Source organism: Schistocerca gregaria, chromosome 4 (genome assembly GCF_023897955.1).
Source record: "Schistocerca gregaria isolate iqSchGreg1 chromosome 4, iqSchGreg1.2, whole genome shotgun sequence".
NCBI classification, from domain to species: domain Eukaryota; kingdom Metazoa; phylum Arthropoda; class Insecta; order Orthoptera; family Acrididae; genus Schistocerca; species Schistocerca gregaria.
In genome coordinates this window covers 352,532,176-352,557,234 of record NC_064923.1, presented here as the reverse complement: position 1 = coordinate 352,557,234, position 25,059 = coordinate 352,532,176, and the positions used below count along the sequence as shown (strand labels likewise).

The 25,059-nt window shown below is 44.6% G+C and overlaps 1 protein-coding gene across 1 annotated transcript in view; it reads left to right on the top strand.

The window, feature by feature from the left end:
• Nucleotides 1-25,059, top strand: part of LOC126267727 (probable cytochrome P450 305a1) — a 106,936-nt gene that overhangs the window by 51,351 nt on the left and 30,526 nt on the right. Inside the window, exon 2 of the mRNA XM_049973029.1 lies at nucleotides 15,285-15,471. Within this exon, the coding sequence (XP_049828986.1) occupies nucleotides 15,285-15,471 (187 nt within the window). The remainder of the gene's footprint in view (nucleotides 1-15,284; nucleotides 15,472-25,059) is intronic.

Here is a 25,059-nt window from a genome sequence, read left to right as displayed (position 1 = left end):
TGTACGCAGGACGCTCAATTGCCAACTGTGCTCGGAATGTTACGTTGAAGTCGAAACTTCAGCAACTTCGTTAAGTTACAATCAAATAAAAGTATATTAGACAGCCAACGGAAGGCAAGCTGTCCAGAGCAGCGAGAGCTGTCTCGTAACCTACTCCGACCGAAAGGCGAGAGCCGACCACCACAAGAGCACCCGTACAAACCGAACACAGAACATTCCCACCCCCAAGACAGTAGCCGTGGTCAAACGTTCCAATCAGCAACTCGAAAACCGGCGGAAAATTCCACTCTATTGCCGAAGCACTACCATTCCACCAATGGAGATTCTTGACGCCAATTTCTGCCTGATTTTGCTACGTCACGGAGCTATGTCCTGAGCAAACCAATCACAGTTACGATTTGGCAGAAAACGCGGGAATTTGCGTGCCAAGACTGCCTGGGGACACAAGTAATTCGCACGCCTCGCTGGTAGTCCGCCAGAAAGTGTTTTCGCTAAGTTTCTGCGAAGTAACGGAATCTCCAGCCCAGCTGCTCCTTCAGGCTCCTGCGGGCGTGTCTCCGCCGCTCTACTGACAATGTCGGCGTCTCGAAAGCATTCACTCGACTCCCCCACACCCGTCGGCTTAACCCATTCAAGAGACCGCCTATCACCGGACTACCCAGGTGACGAGAGACGCTGCGTGGGAAGTCCGCGTGTGAAGGAATAGCAACTTTTCACCGCATGCAGTTAGAGTGGAAAATCGAATTACTCAGAGTAAGATAGAAATATGAGAGGATGGCTTCTGCCACCTCTCAAGTGGCACAGGAGGGCAAAGGTCTTTTTTTTTTTGTCAGTGATGGCTCAAATGGCTCTGAGCACTATGGGACATAACTTCTACGGTCATCAGTCCCCTAGAACTTCGAACTACTTAAACCTAATTAACCTAAGGACATCACACACATCCGTGCCCGAGGCTGGATTCGAACCTGCGATCGTAGCCTTCGCGCGGTTCCAGACTGCAGCGCCAGAACCGCTTGGCCATCCCGGCCGGCTGTCGGGGATGGCGGGAAGGAAAGCGACTTTTTGTGAACGGTGGAGTGAATTTCTCCTTGGCACAGTGGCTGAGGTGAGTGAAACATTGTTGGTTCCATTAACAGTTATTTATTGAGACATAAGACCCTTTGAACAAACACAGAGATACAATGTGTTTTAACCCGCACAATTCCTCGCAGCTGCGGGTCGGCGGAGTTGTACACGGCGACAGCGCGTGTTGAAGCGGCGTGCCGACGGCGTATTCTTCCCTCAGTGCCGTGTCCGTGACTCTGCGGTGGCGGCATGGCCTCCTCCTTTTGAATACGCTCGTTCCGTTATTAACAAGTGGTTACGACGAGGCGTAGAGTTCTCCGTCCTGGAATCGAACCCGCGACCCGCAGGCTCGGCATCTTCTAGCGCAGTTCATCAACCCCTAAGTTCACAGGTGGCCCATTTGGTGAGGCTGCAATCCCTTCGTCCTCAGCAGTCTCCTGGGTAAATACCACACGAATTTCTTTCTGATAACATCTGGAATGGCATCTTCTGCGTTGACATATTGGCGTGGTGCCGACATGTTCTCCCGTCAAGCAGGGTAGCGGCTAAGTCGTTGTAGCGAAGTATGATATCCGCTGACAAACCCTCTGTTTTCTTTCTCCCCTCAAAGAACCTCCCAAAGGACCACCCCACGCCCATTTGTCGAAGGTACTTATTCGGTGCTTTTGCCAATGTCGCGAAGTTTCTAGGGCGGTGACTGACTCTTCAGGCCGAATCGGCCGCACGGGATTCGCATCACGTTCTCTTCGCCGATGAGTGTCGCATATGCTTTCAACCAGACAATCGTCAGAGACATGTTTGAAGGCAAACCGGTCACGCTGAACGCCTTAGACACGTTGTCCAGCGAGTGCAGCAAGGTGGAGGTTCCCTGCTGTTTTGGGGTGGCATTATGTGGGGCCGACGTAGGCCGCTGGTGGTCATGGAAGGCGCCATAACGGCTGTACGATATGTGGATGCCATCCTCCGGCCGATAGTGCAACCATATTGGCAGCATATTGGCGAGGCAGTCGTCTTCATAGACGACAGTTCGTGTGTTCTGTGTATACAGTATTCTGGGTTCTTTATTGTTTTGGAATGATTTAAAGACGTAATGTTTATGTGTTAATGCAAACAAATGTGTTATGTTTCCTTTCGAATTGTTATGTACTAATTCTACTCCGTCACGCCTCATTCAATACTTGAAGCAAAAGTGGATGAGTTAAACGTCTGAATTGAAACCGTCGTTAAACGGAACGTTTCCAGACGTGGGTTCCTATTCAAAATATTATTTGCTCACTCCCCTCTACAAGTCCTAAGGGTCTGTAATGGGAATTTCTGAACACCCTGTATAAGGAAACTTTGTGAGGGTAATTTACTCACACATGTTTACCTGTTTCCACCTGGTAACATTTCATTATTGTCTGGAAGAAGGTAGACAACCTCACTATGGCGTTTTATTTACGTCTCTTACGTTTGATTGGTGCTAATTCTTTTAAAAAAATGTGTGGGATTAGCTACCGAAAAAAAAAATTAGGTAATTGTTAAAAACAGCTGTACAGGGATATGCGATGGCAATCCCGTCAAGCTTCGCTTATCTATAGATTACATACAGTGAAACATAGATTTTATGAAACACGATAGGGAATGTTAAGTCATGATCTTGGACTACTGTCTCTATGCCCTTAGTTGTGGTTAGATTTATAACAAAACAAATATCTCCTGACTCGCTGTGAAGCATAATTGCGAATATGTCGCTTTGATTGTGAAGAGAACATTACGCAGTGGACACTTGGAATGCCTCGAAAGAGGCCATTGCTCAGGGAGGCTAGTAAAGCTGCACGTATTCAGTAGACTAAACGACACAGAAATGAGACAATGGTGGACTGGAGGCGTCTTGTGTGGTCCGAGAAGTCGCGGTTTTACCTTTTTTCTAATTATACAAGGTATCAAGAGCACAAACGGCCCAATGAGGCATTTAATCTGCAATGTTTGGAGGGCGTCGTGCAGACCCAAAGTGGTTTGTGATGTTTTGAGGTTATTTTCGTGCCATGACTCGAGCTTCCTCATTCAGGTTACTGTGAATATGAACCAGGACCATTATCATTGTCAACATTCTCCGCGACCAAGTTTTTACACTTCATGACGCTGCAGACAGTCCGAAGGTCACTACAGATGTGTTCACAGGGTCAGACATATTTGGTCTTGATTTGACGAATGCTCATGTACCCTGCCACAACTCAACCAGGCCACTAAATCACCTGGCCTTAATCGCATAGAAAATGTCTGAATCTATTTCGAACAGCACGTGAAATGTAGCGATCAACATATCCGCAAGGGCCAGGGAGAATTCGGTTCACGAGCTGTGCCCTGGGAAGACTGGGAAGAGTGACACAGCGCCCAGCCTCGCTGCACACTGCGCTGTCTGACCGTGAGGAAGGGGAAGCGGGGGAGACTGCAAAGGCGTCGCATTTAAAATGACATTCCGAACAACACAGATAGAGAACAGAAATTTAATTAGTTTTTGGCGTTGAAGATATAATGTAATTTTCATGTGTACAAACTGTCAGTATTCAGACAGACACAGACAGTTTCACAGAATTTAGCACTCAGCTTCCCACATAATCCTGATTTATTTAGTTTCATAATCGAAAAAATGTCTTTCACACAAATATGTCGATCGAAATATTGTAGCACTTTTGCAACCTCGCAATGGAGACGTTTAAACTCTACCTGAGGAAAGCAGTGTAGAAGTTCTGAACAGTTTTAACGACTTTAAAACAGAAATTACCTTGTAGATCAATTAGTAATCTGTACATGAAAAAGGACGCTTTCAACCGAAGCGGCGAACGGTCTCTTCAAAAGTTTTAAAACAGATGTAATGTTGTCAGTGTCCCCAAACGTTTAGAAAACTAATCTTGTAAATCTTTCAAGATCACAATGAATTCCTCTAACCTCGCTTTTTTGACGGCAGTGAGCTTAGAGAACTGGCCTGCGTTTGTTGGGATGTGTCCTTTCTATAATGCGATTTTATTTTTGAATGAAGCCCCATAAAAAACTTGTTTCTTACCTTGCAGTGTCTAACTGTGTGGAAAGTGCTGTCAAGTCCCCTGAAAATTCGGGGTCTGCAGTCCATTCTGGATGTTCTAATTTTCGTTCCTCCACTACTTTTTCCTTCATAAATTCAACAATAGCAGGTTTTAAATAGAAAAATTGTACCAGGCAAGCTTCTTGACGTAATCAACGTACTTTATAATAATATACAAAGTCGCCCCATTCTTCGTTCGGTTGCAGAGGAAACTGTTGCGACTGGCACTGGAACAAGGCATGCGACTCCTGGAAAGTTACTGTCCTACCGCCAAATTCTTCGTGTTGTATGTCTGCAAATTTGGCACAAATTGATTTTTGATGTGCAGATCAATGAATTCGATCTGTCGATCTTTGTAATTTTTGCTCTTTCGCTGTCAACTAATCCTTCTGCAAGATTTGTAATTTCTTTTCATAGCAAATCTGCAAACCCCATCTTTTATGCGTCTGCATAATATATGTATTGAGATTCTTATCCCTCTGTTTTGATATTCCCACTCATTTTCGAATGCTTGCCACGATAGATCGCTTCTTTTTCTGCAAACAGCCACTGTACCTGTTACCTTCCTGCATACCACGAACAAATACTGCACTGAAGGTTAAACAGCGCTGTCGCCACGATTCTGCCGCAATGAAAAGAGCTGTGCCGACCGGTAAATGCCCTACTGGAATACTAAATGAAATGTCACACTGGACGGAGTACTTCCAAGAAGGAACGAGCAAAGCCGATGGAAGCAGAGCCTTGGCCCGCACCCACCCCTCACATCCAGCGCGCTCGAAGTTCGTCGCGCCGCGACCTGCAGTGCTTACCTATGGGACTGACTATGAAAGACTCCAGCTGGATGCGGCGTACCTCGGGAAACTTCAGGATACTTTCCCTTTCTCCGCTGAAGTCGTTATTAGGTGTAGAGGTGATGGTATACGGCATTAGCGTGATGTCTCCTAAGGGTTACTAAGTTTTGTGCAGTGTTCTTAAATCATATATGAATATTCAGAATAACTCCGCTCGTATTAAGTTAACATCGTGCGCACCGATGTCAATTGTTTTGCTCATTTGCAGTTCAGGACTACGTAGTGGGTTCTATTACTGAAATATTCTTCGAGCCAGTCACTTCTCTGCGAAGCTATCCGCTCATGAACATGTGCTAGTCGTCAACCTGCAGTGTGGTGTAGTGTCCAACGTCTTTCGTAAATCTCGCCACACAGAATCTACCAATTTCCCGGCATCTGTTTCAAACATATCATCTACATCTACATCCATACTCCGCAAGTCACCTCACGATGTGTGGCGGAGGGTACCTTGACTACCTCTATCGGTGCTCCCTTCTATTCCAGTCTCGTATTGTTTGTGGAAAGAAGGATTGTCGGTAGGCCTCTATGTGGGCTCTAATCTCTCTGATTTTATCCTCGTAGTCTCTTCGCGAGATATACGTAGGAGGGAGCAATATACTGCTTGACTCATCGGTGAAGGTATGTTCTCGAAACTTCAACAAAAGCCCGTACCGAGCTAATGAGCGTCTCTCCTGGAGAGTCTTCCACCGGAGTTTATCTATCATATCCGTAACACTTTAGCGGTTACTAAATGATCATGTAACGAATAGCGCGAACTGGGTTTCACACGACCGTCTTTTTCGAAACCCATGCTGATTCCTACAGATTAGATTTCTAGTCTCCAGAAAAGTCATTATATTCAAACAAATTACGTGTTCCAAAATTCTACAACCGATCGACGTTAGAGATATAGGTCTATAGTTCGGCACATCTGTTCGACGTCCCTTCTTGAAAACGGGGATGACCTGTGCCCTTTTACAATCCTTTGGAACGCTACGCTCTTCTAGAGACCTACGGTACACCGCCGCAATAAGGGCGGCAAGTTCCTCCGCGTACTCTGTGTATAATCGAACTGGTATCCCATCAGGTCGAGCGGCCTTTTCTCTTTTGAGCTATTTTAATTGTTTCTCTACCCCTCTGTCGTCTATTTCGATATCTACCATTTTGTCATCTATGCGACAATCTAGAGAAGGAACTACAGTGCAGTCTTCCTCTGCGAAACGGCTTTGGAAAATGACATTTAGTACTTTGGCCTATAGTCTGTCATCCTCTGTTTCTGTACCATTTGGGTCACAGAGTGTATGGACAATTTGTTTTGATCCACCTACCGCTTTGACATAAGACCAAAATTTCTTAGAATTTTCTGCCAAGTCAGTACATAGAACTTTACTTTCGAATTCATTGAACGCCTCTCGCATAGCCCTCCTCACACTACATTTCGCTTCGCGTAATTTTTGTTTGTCTGCAAGGATTTGGCTATGTTTATGTTTGCTGTGAAGTTCCCTTTGCTTCCGCAGCAGTTTTCTAACTCGGTTGTTGTACCAAGGTGGCTCTTTTCCATCTATTACGATCTTACTTGGCACATACTCATCTACCGCATATTGTACGATGGTTTTGAACTTTGTCCACCGATCCTCAACACTATTTGTACTTGGGACAAAACTTTTGTGTTGAGCCGTCAAGTACTCTGAAATATGCTTTTTGTCACTTTTGCTAAACAGAAATATCTTCCCACCTTTTTTAATATTTCTATTTACGGTTGAAATCATCGATGCAGTAACCGCTTTAGGATCGCTGATTCCCTGTTCTGCGTTAACTGTTTCAAATATTTCGGGTCTGTTTGTCACCAGAAGGTCTAATATGTTATCGCCACGACTCGGTTCTCTGTTCAACTGCCAAAGGTAGTTTTCAGATAACGCACTTAAAAAATTCACTGGATTCTTTTTCCCTGCCACCCGTTATGAAAGTTTTAGTCTCCCAGTCTTTATCCGGCAAATTAAAATCTCTACCCAGAACTATAACATGGTGGGGAAATCTACTCGAAATATTTTCCAAACTATCCTTCAGGTGCTCAGCCACAACAGCTGCTGAGCCAGGGGGCGTATAGAAACATCCAATTAACCTGTCTGAGCCTGCTTTAACCGTGAACTTCACCCAAATTATTTCACATTTCGGATCTCCGTCAATTTCCTTCGATACTATTGCACTTCTTATCGTTATAAACACGCCTCCCCCTTCACTGTCCAGCCTGTCTCTGCGGTATACATTCCAATCTGAGTTTAGGATTTCATTACTGTTTATGTCTGGTATCAGCCAACTTTCTGTGCCTAGTACTATGTGGGCATTGTGACCGTTTATTAACGAGAGCAGTTCTGGAACATTTCTATAGACGTTCCTGCAGTTTACCACATGTGCACTCCACACGTACTCCGCTACCCTTTTAGCCGCTTCCTGCGTGTAGTGCACGCCTGACCTATTCAGGGGGACCCTTTATTTCTCCACCCGATAGCGGAGGTCGAGAAATTTGCACCCCAGATCTCCGTAGAAAAAAATGGCTCTGAGCACTATGGGACTCAACTGCTGTGGTCATTAGTCCCCTAGAACTTAGAACTACTTAAACCTAACTAACCTAAGGACATCACACACATCCATGCCCGAGGCAGGATTCGAACCTGCGACCGTAGCAGTCGCACGGTTCCTGACTGCGCGCCGATCTCCGTAGAGCCTCTGGTTTAAGACTTCTACTCGGCTCCAAACCAGAGGACCGCGATCGGTTCTGGGAACGATACTACAAACAGTTAGCTCAGATTCCACCCCTCGAGCGAGGCTTTTCCCCTTCAACAACTCCACCAACCGTCTGTACGAACTGAGGATGACCTCTGATCCCAGACGGCAGGAGTCATTGGTGCCGACATGAGCAACAATTTGCACTCGGGTGCACACAGTGCTCTCTATCGCCGCCGGCAGGGCCTCCTCCACATCTCGGATGAGACCCCCCGGCAAGCAGACAGAGTGAACACTGGCCTTCTTCCCCGACCTTTCCGCTATTTCCCTAAGGGGCTCCATCACCCGACTAACGTTGGAGCTCCCAATAAAATAAACCCCTCACCCCGTGTGCCTGCTTGGACCTCGCTGAAGGAGCGGCCACATGTCCACTCACAGGGAGAGCGGGCGATGCCACACGGCCAACTTCCACATTGACCCTTCGCCTCGTGCGCCGCGAACGCCGCTGAACCTGCCACTATCCTTGGGGAGAGGGTGGCCCAACCGTGCCCGGTACCCGTGAAGATGTCTCGACAGGAGATACAGTGGGTGAAGCATGTAACACCTGGGGTGTACCGTGCGACGCCGCTACACTCCGAGGCAGCAGCCTGAAGACGGCTGACCGCGGTCATCAACACACTCAGCTGTTCGCGAACAGTGGCCAGCTCCTCCTGCGTCCATACACAGCAGTCACACATCCTATCCATCCTGAGAAATCAAATTACTGTAGAGAGTTAATCAACTTCTAACTAGACTGCTAATTCACTAAAGGCGGCTGATAGGTGACTAAACTGTGGTTACAAGACACTTCTTGTAGAAAACATTGAAAATAGCACTACCTGTCTCTGGACTGTATTGAAAACAAACACTAGCACTACTGGCACTATGGTTGACTAAAGGGACTCTCTCTGACTGTATTCAAAACAAACACGAAATTTATGGAACACTATTACTAGCACTCGAGAATTAAAGCTTCCTAAAAGCAAAAACACACAGAAGAAGAAGTGACAAGTAAGAAAAATCCAGATAATACTTAAATTAACGTAGCTCGATGCACAGCAGACGTGAAGCAGACGTCAGTCATGTACAAAGTGTTTCAGACGAGTGTTTTTGTTCTGCGTACCAGTTCATTCTTTCTGTGTAACTTCTTACAATCAAAGTGCAGCTACTCATGGAGCTACAATGTGGGTTGTAATTATCGTATGGTAGCGAGACGTGGTACATAAGCTAATGTGTTAATGCGGAATCGATTTATACTGGCAAAAAGTTAGTTCCAATATTGGCGAACAGGTACAAATCGGGCGCAGTATACTGTTTGCGTGGCATTACGACACGCTGTCGCTTGACGAGTTGTAACATGAGGGTACAGCGTGGCTATCGGAAAGAGAGACTGTGCACTGTCAATGAAACTGTTTATGTGATCTCACTGAGAAAGTGTCGCCGACAGAAAAGTCGGAAGAGCAGCTCTACATGAAGATGCCAATAGCCCTGGAAGGCCGCCGACCGCGGGCTATGGCACCTCCGAGAACGGTGCTTCCCACGACCTACTGTGTCGCTACATAGTCTGTCGAAGAACAGCACTGCCGGCAGAGGACACCTCCCTCATCCCGCCAGCTGCACCAGACACAAAGAGCACCCTGGACGACTTCGAGGGATGCAGTTTGCTGGAATAATTCGCGCTCACGCTGGTGAGCTCTGTGTGACATCTGGAAGAGGCAGGCGTCGTACTATGGTGGAAGTTATCAACGAGATCCTGACCATGCAGCACGTGCCCTGGGTAGTGCTACAAGCCGTCAGTGTCGCCAGATTTCTCCATCCCACGGTCCACAGTATGGAAAATTTTGCGGCCTATTTTACACTGGTACCCGTACAAGACGCAGCAGCTGATACCTCATGATCCGCAGCAAATTCTGGATATACTATTTGCTTTCTGGCATAGATCGATGGTGAGCTCATGCGACCAGATAATATGGCGCGACGAGGCCCTTTTTACGCTACAATATGTAACGAATACACTGAACTGCCGAATCTGGGGTACTGTCAACCCATACGTTGTGAACGAAGAGACATTGCATTCGTCATATGTGACCGTGTGGTGTGGATTCACAAGCACCTCCACCGAGCATGGTGGCGCAGTGGTTAGCACACTGGATCCGCATTCGGAAGGATGACGGTTCAAATCCGCGTCCAGCCATCCTGATTTAGGTTTTCCGCGATTTCCCTAAATCGCTTCAGGCAAATGCCAGGATGGCCTCTGAAAGGGCACGGCTGCTTTCCTTCCCCATCCTTCTCTAATCCGAGTTTGTATTCCGTATCTAATGATCTCGTTGTCGACGGAACGTTAAACACGAACCTCCTCCTCCAACTCCTCCGCTAATTCACAAGCACCTTCATTTTCGGTCCGACCTCCTTTGAAGAGTATACACCCAGAGGGCCTGTCAGGTGTTCCGCGACGTCTGCATGTTGTTGGGGTCGCTTTACATATCATGTCATCCTAATTTGGAAGAGCGCAACTGTATGGAAACCACTATTACCATGCAAGATGGGGCAATACCTCATGACACACGCCCATCTGCATGTTGTTGGGGTCGCTTTACATATCATGTCATCCTAATTTGGAAGAGCGCAACTGTATGGAAACCACTATTACCATGCAAGATGGGGCAATACCTCATGACACACGCCCAGTGCAAGATCCGATTAATGCCATTTTCCGTGATCCTGTTATCTCCAAAGGTTTTCCAGATGCATAGCCTGCAAGAATACCTGATATGAAACCATCTCTTAGGATATCTAAAGGAAAGGGAGACATTCGGTCTCTGCGTGATCTGAAGATAAGTATAGACGAACGCGTTGCTCAGATATCACCGAGACTGCTGCGAGCAGTGCTTGAGCCCGTCGTTTTACTGATGCAGAAACTCGTCTGCGTCTCTGGTACTCATATTGGAAAAGCTGTGTAAGCTGTAGTTAATAATAAAATCAACATTACGTGGTTCTCACGTGTTTGATCTTTTCTGCCCACGTTACATTATATATGGAAACATTTCTATACTTTTGTGACAAAGTAAAACACCTACAGCCATCCTTATGATTTTATTAGATTTTGTTGCTACCAGTTTCACGCTTCAATGCATCATCTTCAGGCTGTTTGGTGTTGATGCGGTACGGGTTGATATTATCTCTGTATATATTACATCAGTTGCCAGCATTACTGGATACACAGACAATGAGTCAGCACTCTAACCATCAACTGCCAGATACAGTATCTGGGTATCCAGTAATTCTGGCAACTGATGGAATATATATAGAGATCATATCAAGCAGTACCGCAGCAACAACAGCCCGAAGATGACGTATTGAAGCGTTGAAACTGGTTGCAACAAAGTAAAATGTAGGTTTTCTATTTTGTCACTATGGTAAACGGCCCTGCCAAAAGGATGCACATACAAAAACGTTTCTGTACGTCTTTCTTGCATTCGCGGCACCATATATACTACTGATGTCCAAAAATCTTTTTTCCGCCGTAAACAGATTCCGCACTAACGTATTACAATATATACCGAGTTCCTCTACCATCGTGATAATTACAGCCCACATTGGATCTCTGTGATTAGCTCTACTTTAATTATAACCACCCGCTACTTTATTATGTCCAAGCTTAGAATATGGTCTAAAGTCCTACAGAGAATGGACATTACCGATACTGGTCTGTAATTCTGTGCATGACTTCCTTTATCTTCTGATAAACAGAAATGTGTTTCGCGCTTTTCTGTCACAGTAAAGAGATTATCGATTAACATGAGCTACCAAATGGGCTATTCTGGATCGTATTCCCTGTACAGTCTAATAGGTTTCCTTCACGGCCTGGTAACGTCTTTACTGTGAGAAGTATTAATGATTTTACACGGAGTGTTTCAAAGTTTTTGCATGAAACGTCTAGAGCTGGCACAGAACATCGTGGGAACAACTTTCGTTGGAGACAAGGTGTTCGCTGATGCTGCTGGCAACACTAGGCACCTTTAGTATTCGCCAGTCCAGGGAAGGTGAGATTTCATCGAATTATCGGGTCTGCCAACCGGTAAATTGACAGAGCAAATTTCTCAAGAAGACCTTAAGAATTAGTGTCTCTGTGAGGAGAAATTTTAGAAGCGAATCAGGAATTATAATTTTACTCGGCCTACCACCTTTCACGTATAGAGCGGCTGACTGGCTTATAGGCAACACAAGCTGCAAACGCACACCCCACATTGCCATCTCGATACCACGTCTCAGGGGCGTCAAGTGTAGCCGGGAAGCGTCAGCGAACATGGTGTTACTAAAAAAAAATGTTCCCTGTGACGTGATCTGTCACCCATAGGCATTTGATGCAAGTACTATGAAACGCCCTGTATATAGGAAACATTTGTTTTAGTGTCATATACAGGGTGAGTCAAGAGGAACGGTACGTGTATTGACGGGTAATAGCATTAGTGATCCTGAACAGAAAACGTGATGTGGACATGTGGCCTATTCCGAAAGGCTTCCGAGACAGAAGACTTTTAATGTGGATTTCTATTTATTTTCTGTATTATTCATTGTCATTGTTTACAACGTACCACAGTAGTATAGAGGACGTTAAGACGAACATAGTGATAGAGGACTCGTCTGGTCTATCAAGTTCAGAAAACCATCTCAAACTGGCCTACAAAAAGCACCTGCGCTGCTGCGCACTCTCGTCGCGGGAGATTTCCAATATTCTCGCGATCTCTTCGCGCAAATTGTTAGTCCTAGACAAAAAATAAACAGGATCTTTCCTGTTGCAGATTTATTTAGTTTAATTGTGTACTGAGACACGTTTTCGTTGGAGCGTGAGGTTTTCGAGTTACTAAAGAAAAACGTACAAAAGTGATATTAAACGTATTCTATCTCGGAAACCATTCGCAATAGGGCATATGTCCGTATGAAGTTTTTTCTTCGGAATCACTAATACTATCGCGTCTCAAAGCATGTACCTTTCCTCCTGACTCGCCCTGTATATGTGCAACGGAGAGGTAGATGAACGGTTACTGGAGACTCATTAGTGAATACATATTTGAACCCAAAATTTTATTCACTGTCAAGTCACATTATCACCCCCTGTCGCAAGACTGAATAAGTACCTTTTGCACAGCAGACCATTGTGAGACACTCAGATTCTCGATTCCGTTCACATCTTCGAAGTTTGGTGGCCAGAGGAATACAGAACACTAATCTCGGTGTTCTTCCAACCAGGCACATACACTGGGATCTGTGTGACATGTTGCACTGTCCTGCTGGTAGATGCCAATCGTGCCGAGAGAAATAAGCTCCTTACAGGGGCGGACAAGTTCCCTAAAGTTAGATGTATACTTGTGTTGATCCATTGTACCTTCCAGAATGACGAGGTCACTCAGGGAGTGTCACCATAAAGCTCCTTCCTCCGGCTTGGAACCATCTGAAGATGGTTGCTGCGTGTTTCCTTTCGGAGTTTCATCCAGTGCATGCTAACGGCCATCTGGCCGATGGAGCGTAAGACGTGATTCACTTGGAAAGGTCACCTGTCGCTGCTCTGTGGACATCCAGTTGTGGTAATGAATTTCAGATTGCCGTCTTTGTCTCTGATGAACAGCAGTCAACGTGTGTGCTTGAACAGGACGCCAGCTGTGGAGGTGCATAATCTGCAACATTCGCCGAACGTTCGTACAGGAGACACGGTTCTTGGGCTCTTGTTTCACTCAGTTGCACTCAGTTGCTTAACAGTTTCACGTCTTTTCGCTCCTACACATCTCTGCAGCTACTGTTCAGCTCTGTCATCTATGGCCCTTGGTGCACCTAAGCTAACACGACTTTGGTTATCGATAGCGCTATTTTGCTATTCACGAAATAATTTAATCATTACGACAGGCTAACAGTTAACAAACTTAGCAGTTTCACAAACACTTCCAGCTCTGACTCGAAAGCAAACGATTATGCCCTTTTGGACGTCAAATAAATCGCTCCGTTTTCGCAATGCGACTACGACTGTTTTGTCTTCCGTGTCCCCGCGACACGCTTCATATACCCTTCATTGCTAGAGCTGACACCTGCTGTCTGTGAGTGGTTATTGCATGTTGGTGTCGAATATAAGCGTTGATGACATTAATGTGACTGGATGTGTATTTCGGCTCGAATGTGCATTAACACACTGTATTTTCAATACGAAAACGGTATAAGATAAAACGTACACTATATGTCCAGAAGTATCCAGACACCCCCAAAAACATACGTTTATCATATTAGGTGCATTGTTCTGCCAACTACTGAAAGGTAGTCCATATCAGCGACCTCAGTAGCCATTAGACATCCCGAGAGGACCGAATGAGGCCCTCCTCTGGACTCAGACTTCGAACGTGGTCAGGTGATAGGGTGTCACTTGTGTCATACGTCTGTACACGAGATTTTGGCGCTTCTAAACATCCCTAGGTCCACTGTTTCCGAAGTGATAATGAAGTGGAAACCTGAAGGGACACGTACAGCACAAGAGTGTGAAGGCCGACCTCGTCTCTGGACTGACAGAGTCAGCCGACAGTTGAAGAGGGTCATAATGTGTAATAGACAGACATCTATCCAGACTATGACACAGGAATTCCTAACTGCTTCAGGATACATTGCAAGTACCATGACAGTTAGGCAGAAGGTGACAAAACTTGGATTTCATGGTCGAGTAGCTGCTCATAGCCACACATCACACCGGTGTGTATGAATCGACGCCTCACATTGTGTAAGGAGCGTGGACATCGGACGATTGAACAGTGGAAAAAGGTTGTATGAAGCGATGAATCACGGTACACAATGTGGCGATCCTGTGGCAGGGTGTGGGTATGGCTAACGCCCGGCGAACGTCATCTGCCAGCGTGTGTAGTTCCAACAGCGAAATTCGGAGGCGGTGGTATTGTGGCGTGGTTGTGTTTTTGACGGAGGGGGCTTGCACTCCTTGTTGTTTTGCGTGGCACTATCACTGATGTTTTAAGCACCTTATTGCTTCCCAGTATTGAAGAGCAATTCGGGGATGGTGATTGCATCTTTCAACGCGATCGAACACCTGTTTATAATACAGCCTGTGGCGGAGTGGTTATTTGATAATAACATCTCTGTAATGGACTGGCCTGCACAGAATCCTGATCTGAATCCTATAGAACACCTTTTGGATGATTCAGAACACCGACTTTGTATCATGCCTCACCGACCGATATCGATACCTCTCCTCAGTGCAACATTCCGCGAAGAATGGGCTGCCATTCCCCAAGAAACCTTCCAGCACCTGACTGAACGTATGCCTGCGAGAATGGAAGCTGTCATCAAGGCTAAGGATCAGCCAACACCATATAAAATTCCAGCATTACCGATGGAGGATGCCAAGTACTCGGAAGTCATTTTCAACTAGGCGTCCGGATACTTTTGATCGCATAGTGTAGGTTAGCTAGACAGTATAAATCGACTACCTACTAAGCAGGCATTTCACTGAGGCATTGAAATTCACTTGTTATTGGACGCCTCTATGGATGTATTACTGGTTGCCTCCTTAGGTCCGACGTGGTTTCCCCTGGTGGGCAACTACCCTGGCGTCCGCCAGCTGAGCAAGACACTGGGATCGCAGTACCAGGAGTTCACATACCTCGCCCAGAAGTACAAGTCGCCCGTGGTGGGCCCTCGTCTGGGCAGTGGCCTAACCATCATCGTCTCCACCAGAAGCCTCATACGAGAAGTGTCCATGTGACCAGAGTTTGAACGACGGCCCCAGAACTTCTTCGCATACCTGCGCAATCTGGGTCTGACAAAGGGTGAGTTGCACTGCTTTACATGCAATGAAGCATTACTACAAGTAGTTAAAAGTAAACCGATAAATGAGGTGTTCAGGTTCACTGTTATCACAAACATACGAACAGAGACTAAAGCTGGTACCAACCAAATAGCGAACTGGTATACAGAATCGATATAGCAGTCATCCTATTGGTAGCGATTTAATAAACAAAACACAAATGATGTGGCTCAGTGGATAAATACCTCCAATGGGTATAGATCCCAATCTGTACTAGTACAGTTGAAGACAAATAAAAAACGATGTACCATGAAGTAAGTTCGTAGATGTGTTGTACAGTCGCGCTCAAAAGCATCAGAACGACTTGAATTGCATTTCGCCTGATTCGCATGACCTGAACAAAGATGCCCCTTTTATTAAAGCCCAAAAAGGATAATATAAGAATATGATCAGACTGCCCTTCAGGTATGATTCAGTATAGGCACACACGCGTAGCGCAACAGATATTCTTTGTCATCTGAAATAATTTTCTGTTATTAACTGAGGAAATTTCGGCATACTGTTAGGCAACAGAGATCTATTATTGCCAACACCAAGCCAAGACGAGCCAATTTAACGCCCGATGCTGCAATCAGAGCTGCTGAGAAAGTACTCGAACACACCCCTTCGATGTCCTCGTGAGTGCTCTGGTAATAGGCCGTCGCTGTCGTCGGCAGCAGTGCCTGCTGTACGAGCTACTCTGTCCGTCACCAACACCCGCTGCCCGCCCGACCAAAACAATGTTTACGTGAATGGAAGCCACCGCGACGATGACCTCCAAAGGTTGTTGAGGCAGAGTAGACACTTGTGGGGTCATCCGCGCCATTTCCGCTGGCCTGGGCGCCGCCACAGAGAAGAATACACGATTATAACTTTAAATTAATAAATTCATGTGCCGTTAATGTTTCATAATTATTGTTCAGCGTGCCAGTCGTCTTGCTCCACCGCACTCTATGCTCCGTCATCCCGACAACAGCCGTGGTCTTAATCCAGGCGCCAACATATTAGCGTTAGAAATGTTTAAGTCGGTTGACGCCGCCCATAGCAGGATCACGTTACGCCATCATCGTCATAACCGTCTGGATCTCCACCCCCGTGCTACACAGTGCAGTGAATGAAGCATATTCGTGTTGAGCTTTCTGAATGTTTAATCGTTTATGGTCATGTCGAATCGAAGGGACATTAATTCCACACTCAGAGTGTCGTTTGCTAAACCTCAGGAACCTGCAGATTTCTAATTCTTTAGATGAAATACCAGGCAAATGTATTCAACACCAGTGAGGTGCAAATTGTATAACTTATCAGGTCCAGAGTAGACATGTACAAAATCTGTACCAGCTACATGTGGTAATTGTACACAGTTTCAACACTTGGAGCAGGAGTGCTCACAGTCACATTGGGCTATGATGAGGGGTAAATATTCATTTGTTGTATCGATGAGCGGTCGAAACACTTGGTGCTAATATGGGCGAAACTTTCACTACTTTAAAGAAGCGAATAAAACCCCTTCAGCAGGTCTTTATTTAGAGCTACATAAGCAAGCTGACACTTCACAAGCTATGGTACAGCAGTCAGGAGAAGTTAAGACAGTGTGAAGTGCACCCTCCCCTTTTTTCAGAAGCAAATTTAATAATGCCTTTTTCTCGAAAATCAGTACAGGACGTAACTGTTCACTATAGACATATTAGCTATTGCGAAATTGTGCAAATGAATGAATGAAACATGCCTCCATGAAACCTCCGCTAAACGCGCTGGCCAGAACAGGTAATTAGGATTGTGGAAAGGGCCAAATAAGGTTGGGGTCAGTTTCACCTTCTAATTGTAATTTAATTACATATTTACAACAAAAGTGGCACAAAGCCGAACCTTTACCAAATGTAACTCTTTCACGGCTGACGACCTCCAAACAAGAAATCTTAAAATCAACAAGATAAAAATGCAATAAAGTAATTAAAAACATACATCACAGCTAGGTGGAAAGCCTCGAGGCAAGGTAGATTGAATAAACATATGCAAAGTGCAATTCAAACGGTTGAAGGCCACAATTGAATTTCAAAATTTTAAAAAATGTTACCATAATCTTTTAAAGGCAGAAGGACGCAATGTTTAAGCTTTAAAGATAATTTTAAGAACAAAGGTGCAAGGCTGAAGGCTCAAAATTAATTTTCCAAAATTTTTTAAAAATATAACCGTAATCCTTAATTTTTAAGTAGCTGGAAACAGATAATTAATCACCAGTGGGAAAGACAATAAAGACAACGGCACTCAGAAGCCTCCAGGGAGGTCGGTCTGGCCTCGTTCACTTAGGTGAGACAGGTGGTGAGCCCAACTACATTTGATCCATAGCAACCCAACCAGGGCGCAGCCACGGACCGACCAACACAACGACTTGATTGCTATCAATTAGTACATGAGAACTCAAACACAAAAGATTAAGAACGTCATAATCCACAATGAAGTAGATATTAGTTGTCAAAATTACACACCATGTTGGACAGCGACAACAGAGGAGGAGAGGATACTGCTTGAAATTACGAATTACGTTAGTGGCCCGGGCAGGTAACCAGAACACTAACGGCCACAGGACAGAAAATTCCGCTGGTGTACTCGAATTGTAGTCAACCAATATAGTTAATTGGACCGCATTGCGGCTAAATTTCAGAAATAGAAACACTCGGTGTTGCTTACAGGGAAACCTCCCCAACAGCGAACCACCGAAACGAACCACCACAACATGAATGGACATGGCTTGGGTAGTTGAAACCACTACTCAACTTTGACGTCCTGGTTCGGTGAACCACGAAACTCGTAGCAATCGGATCGCACCAAACACGCTCCAACACTGCGCAGGGACCACCAGCGGACCCAGCCGACTGCACTGCGCGGAAATAACTTCCCTGGTCTGCAGCAACCGACAGACTCTCAGAATGCCGACAACATCGAAAATAGTCTCCAGTGGACATATGCCAACTACACGCACAACCTGACAAACACTTGCATGAAGACCTGAATGATACAAAACAGTACCTAAGTGTGCACAAAGACAAATCGGGAGTCGATGCGCGCGCGCACACACACACACCACACACACACACACACACACACACACACACACACACACACACACAGCCGACTCATGAACGATCGGCGAGCCAAAACGCGTCGTCCGGTAGGACGACCGACCGACGACCCACCAAGACCATGGTCCAGCTCAAGTGATGCGTGGAGGCAATGGTCGGGCGAGCGATGTCGGCGCAGACCTCACTGCTGCTCCAGCTCGACTGCACTAGTGCTCCATTACAACTCCCCGACTGACAGGTTCGTACTACTCTCCAAACACGTTCCAACTGACTGGCAACCCAAACCCACGACACGAACTGGCTTACAACAGACAACGACCGGGAAGTAATAGCAGTCCAGCAAAGATACTACGAGAGGGTATATATTGATACGAGCTGCTAACGCCGCTCACAGCTGGGTAAAGCAGCAACTCAGTGTCAGCAGTACTTTAAATTAACGTAGTGAGGCTTGGTTCAGATGGTTCAAATTGCTCTGAGCACTATGAGACTTAAATTCTGAGGTCATCAGTCGCCTAAAACTTAGAACTAATTAAACCTAATCAACCTAAGGACATCACACACATCCATGCCCGAGGCAGGATTCGAACCTGCGACCGTAGGGGTCGCTCGGTTCCAGGCTGTAGCGCCTGGAACCGCACGGCCACTCTGGCCCGTAGTGAGGCAGAAGTACGTTAAAAGCACGGTGTAAAATAGTTGAAGGCGGGAACACGAGCCACGCACGGCGCACTACATATGGGTACCTTGCAGTCGATGGGTGAAGCTGAAACACATGCAGGATGTTACAAAAAGGTGCAGCCAAACTTTCAGGAAACATTCCTCACACACAAATAAAAAAAATAAAAATGTTATGTGGACATGTGTCTGGATTGTCTATGCAACCCCGGTACCAAATGAAGAGACTCTTCGTGCTCGTATTGTGGACGGCTGTGATACAATACGCCATTCTCCAGGGCTGCATCAGCGCATCAGGGATTCCATGCGACCGAGGATGGATGCATGTATCCTCGCTAACCGAGGACATTTTGAACATTTCCTGTAACAAAGTGTTTGAAGTCACGCTGGTACGTTCTGTTGCTGTGTGTTTCCATTCCATGATTAATGTTATTTGAAGAGAAGTAATAAATTGAGCTCTATCATGAAAAGTAAGCGTTTCCGGACACATCTCCAAATTACATATTTTCTTTCTTTGTGTGTGAGGAATGTTTCCTGAAAGTTTGGCCGTACCTTTTTGTAACACCCTGTATAATGTATTATAAGGGGCTTAGCAAGCAGGAAAGTTCCAGGAGCTGATTATGTTTTGTGTCAACGCTACCTAAAGGAAAACAGTGTGCTATTTTTTAGAGTGAAATTGAGTAGTTTATTGCAGAAGCCTAATGAGAAAATGAGACTTTTTTATGGTTGAGATGTGGGTGACTAATGCATAAACATATGATCTGACACAATGAGTATAAGCTGATGCAGTTACCTTGTGTTAAGCTGAAAATAGGGCTCAGATTTTCCATCCTGACACCACAGAGTCAGGATGGAGAATCTGTCAGTCCTGACCAAAGTTATTAGCTGGAAGAAATCAATATTGCTATGAAAGGGGGTAATGACCATTGGGCCTTCACTTCTGAAGTAAGATGCTACAGATGTGTATGTAAGGGTCATTTGCAGAAGCAATATCCCGAACGACATTGTTATGAGTGTGGTCGAGTTGGTGTAGGAATAAAAAATAAGGGTAACATGACCAGAAAATTCTTCTGTTGAACGCAAATGCGAATGCATCGCCTGTCAGAAGGCTTTCCCCCTAGAATTTAGCACTGCATACACATATGCAGAGATAGAGTGCTGTTTGTTAGGCTTAGTACAGGGCAAGTGACATAGGGTTTTGGTAGACACAGATGCTCACGGGTCAGTCATTAGTCTGGATCACTTAGGCAACAAGACACTTGTCTCCATGATACAGTTTATGTGGAGCAGATGACAACGACATGAAGCCATTAGGAACAACTCAATTTGACTTTAACATTGGAGCTAAGAGTTTTCAAGAATAGATAGAAGTGTTGAGGAATGTTGGTGAAGATTATTTTGCAATCCTCGTACTAGGCTTTCTTGATAAACATAATGCCAAAATCGATCTTTTGTGGTGTACAATTGAACTCATTGGAACTTTTTCCACTACGCACAACAATTGCAAGCGAGAGAATGTTTCAAGATACACCAATCATGAAGATGTTGCCAACTAAACTGTGAACCTGCCAGCTAGATATTGGTTTCCATGTTAACATACCACCAGGTACAGGAATGTTGGTTTGAATTCCTGCAGATTTTGATGTGTCAGCTGGCCGGTGTGGCCGAGCAGTTCTAGGCGTTTCAGTCTGGAACGGTGCGATCACTATGGTCGCAATCTCGAATCCTGCCTCGGGCATGGATGTGTGTGATGCCCTTAGGTTAGTTAGGTTTAAGTAGTTCTAAGTTCTAGGCGACTGACGACCTCATAAGTTAAATCCCATAGTGCTCAGAGCCATTCGAACTATTTTTGAACTGATGTGTCGCAAGAAGTTTTGTTTGTGGTAGAACCACTACAAAGAAAAGAAGAGTTAGATGAAATGCATTGTCCTGTGCGCAGGTATGTGCCACAGTTTAGTAATAGAAATGGAGAGTTCATGGTTCCTATTAGTCTAGGAATGATGTCAGTCTGCCAAGGGCGGTAATGATTGGCTATTTACATGTTATAGATGAAGAAGACATTGATAGGTCATGTGTCAAATAGAATCACCAGCAAATCATGAATGCGTCTGCATTACATAATAAAGTGAACTGCTTGCAAGGAAGTGACCGACAAGGGCTGCAAGTTTTGGTACAATGGTTTTTAGATTTATACATAAATGGTCCTTTACCAGCGACGCCTGTTACACAACATCATACGCCCACAAGTAACAGTGCTCCAGTCTTTAGGGAACCATATCAGGTACTCAAGTGTCGACAACTATTGATGGAAGACTCCATTGACCAGCAACTGGCGCAAGGAACAGTAGAACGTAGTGTTATTCCTTGGAGTGCAAATGTCGTCATTTTCCCACAGAGATTTCTGGATGGTGCTAAGAACTACAGATTCTGTTGCGAATACAGATACTCGAACACCAAATCTGTCACTGACATGTATCCTTTTCCCATTATTACAGAGACGTTGGACAATCCGGGTCAATGGTTATACTTTTCAACAACGGACCTAAAAATTGGATATCATCAACTACAAGTAGTTCCAGACGATAGGTCACAAACTGTCTTCACCACACCCTCAGGCCATTAACAGTATTGCGGAATGTCATGTGATCTTGAAAAATGCACCAGCAACATTTCAAAGACTATTGGATGATGAATAAAAGAATGATGTACTTGGATGACATAATTATATTTTTGAGACATATATAAGAATAAGTCCAGTGTTTGGAATAAGTGTCCGACACACTACAGACAGCACATCTGATACTCAGTGCGGATTAATGCGATTTTGCATAAACAACAGTTAAATACCTTTGCCATGTAATTAGTGCCGATGGCTTAAAACAAATACCTGATTACCTTTGGCTGTCTGTGAAATCATAAGACCGCAAACAATCACACAACTTCAGTCTTTCTTAGGTCTACAAAGACATTATAGGAAATTCACTAAAAATTTTGCAAAATTTACTGTATCATTGAACCGGTTGTTGCAAATGTTGTAAATTTCGAATAGACAACAGATAGCCAAACAGCATTTTAGATGCTGAACAAACGAGTGACATCATATCCAGTGCTGATATTCACAGATTTCAAAAAATAATTCATCTTTTCTTGTGATACTGATAGTAGTAAACTCAGGTGTATTCTCAGTCCGAATTTAGAACGTAAATAATGTCTTACGGCTTGTGCGGCTAACCAACTCAGCAAGGCACAGCTTTTTCTTCTTTGCAACCTACGTCCTCAATTATTTGCTGGATGTATTCCAATCTCTGTCTTCCTCTACAGCTTTGCCCTCTACAGCTACCTCTAGTACTATGGAAGTCATTCCCTCATGTCTTAACAGATGTCCTATCATCCTATCCCTTCTCCTCATCAGTGCTTTCCACATGTTCCTTTCCTCTCCGATTCAGCACAGAACCTCCTTATTCCTCACCTTATTAGGCCACCTAATGTTCAGCATTAGTTTGTAGCACCATATCTCAAATGCTTTGATTCTCTTATGTTCCAATTTTCCTATGGTCCATGTTTTACTACCATAGAATGCTATACTTCAGACGTACATTCCGAGAAATTAAGGCCGACATATGATATTAGCAGACTTCTCTTGGCCAGGAATGCCCTTTATGACATTGCTCGGCTGCTTTTGATGTCCGCTCTCCTCCATCCATCATTGGTTATTTTACTGCCTACGTAGCAGAATTCCTTAACTTCATCTACCTCTTGACCATCAATCCTCAAGTTGCGTTTCTCGCTGTTCTCATTTCTATTACTTCTCATTACCTTTTTTCTTCCTTCGATATACTCTCAGTCCATACTCTGTACTCATTATACTGTTCATTCCGTTCATCAAATCACGTAATTCTTCTTCACTTCCATTCAAGATAGCAATGTCATCATCGAATTGTATCATTGATACCCTTTCACCTTGAATTTAAATTGCACTCGTGAACTTCCTTTTCTTTCCATCATTGCTTCCTCGATACACAGATCGAACAGTAGGGGCGAAAGGCTACATCCTTGTCTTACACCCTTTTTCATACGAGCACTTCGTTGTTGGTCGTCCACTCTTATTATTCCCTCATATTTGTCGTACATATTGCATATGACAAGTCTCTCCCTATAGCGTACCCCTACTTTTTTCAGAATTTCGAACATCTTGCACCATTTTACATTGTCAAATGCTTTTTCCATGTCGACAAATCCTAAGAACGTGTCTTAATTTTTCTTTAATCTTGCTTCCATTGTTGACTGTCAGAATCGCCTCACTCGTGCCTTTCCCTTACCTAAAACCAAACTGATCGTCATGTAGGGCATCCTGAATTTTCTCCTACATTCTTCTGTGTATTATGCTGGTAAGCAACTGGATGCATGAGCTGATACGCTGATTGTGCGATAATTCTCCCACTTGTCAGCTCTTGCCGTCTTGGGAACTGTGTGGATGATGCTTTTCCGAAAGTCAGATGGTATGTCGCCAGACTCATACATTCTACATACCAACGTGAATAGTCGTTTTGTTGCCACTTCCCTCAATGATTTTAGAAATCCTACTGGAATGTTATATATGCATTTTGCTTTAATTGATCCTATATCCTCCAAAGCTCTTTTAAATTCTGATTTTAGTACTGGATACCCTCTCTCTTCTACGTCGACTCCTGTTTTTTCTTCTATCATATCAGACAAATCTTCCCCCTAAAAGAAGCTTTCAATGTATTCATTCCACCTACCCACGGTTTCTTCGCAGTTAGCTTCTTTGCACCAATGTTTTCTTTCTCAACTTTGTGATGACCCTTTTTAGAGATGCCCATTGCTCTACAACTGCACTGCCTACTGCGCTATTCCTTATCGCCGTATCTGTAGCTTTGGAGAACTTCAACAGTATCTCGCCATTCCTTAGTACTTCTGCACCGCACGTCTTAGCGTATTGATTCGTCCTGGCTAATGTCTTAAACTTCACCCTATACTTCATCACTACTGCATTGTGATCTGAGTCTACATCTGATCCTGGGTCCATCTTACAATCCAGTATCTGATTTCTGAATCTGTGTCTGACCATGATGCAAAATGAAATCTTCCCTTATCACCCGGCCTTTTCCAAGTGTACCTCCTTCTCTTGTGATTCTTGAACTGAGTATTCGCTATCACCAGCTGAAACTTGTTAAGAACTCAATTAGTCTTTCTCCTCTCTCATTTCTTGTCCCAAGCCCATATTTTCATGTAACCTTTTTTTCTACAATTTCTCTATCTCTTCATCTTCAGCTTGCGACGTAGGCATATATACCTGAATTATCGTTGTCAGTGTTGGTTTGCTGTAGATTCTGATAATAACAACCCTATCACTGAACTGTTCACAATAAGATACTCTGTGCCTACCTTAGTATTGACAACAAATCCTATTCCAGTTATACCATTTTCTGCTGCTGTTGATATTACCCTATACTCCTCTGACCAGAAGTCTTTTGTCTTCTTTCCCCTTCTATATTTAGATTGAGCCTTTGCATTTCTCTTTTCAGATTTTCTGGTTTCCCTACCACGTTCAGGCTTCTGACATTCCACTCCCAGTTGATGATTCAGTCTTTTTCTCATGGTAACCTATCCTTTGGCAGTCCCTCTCGGAGATCCGAATAAGGGAATATTCCGGAATCTTTTGCCAGTGGAGAGATCATCGTGACACTTCTTCAATTACAGGCCACATGTCCTGTGGATACACGTTACGTG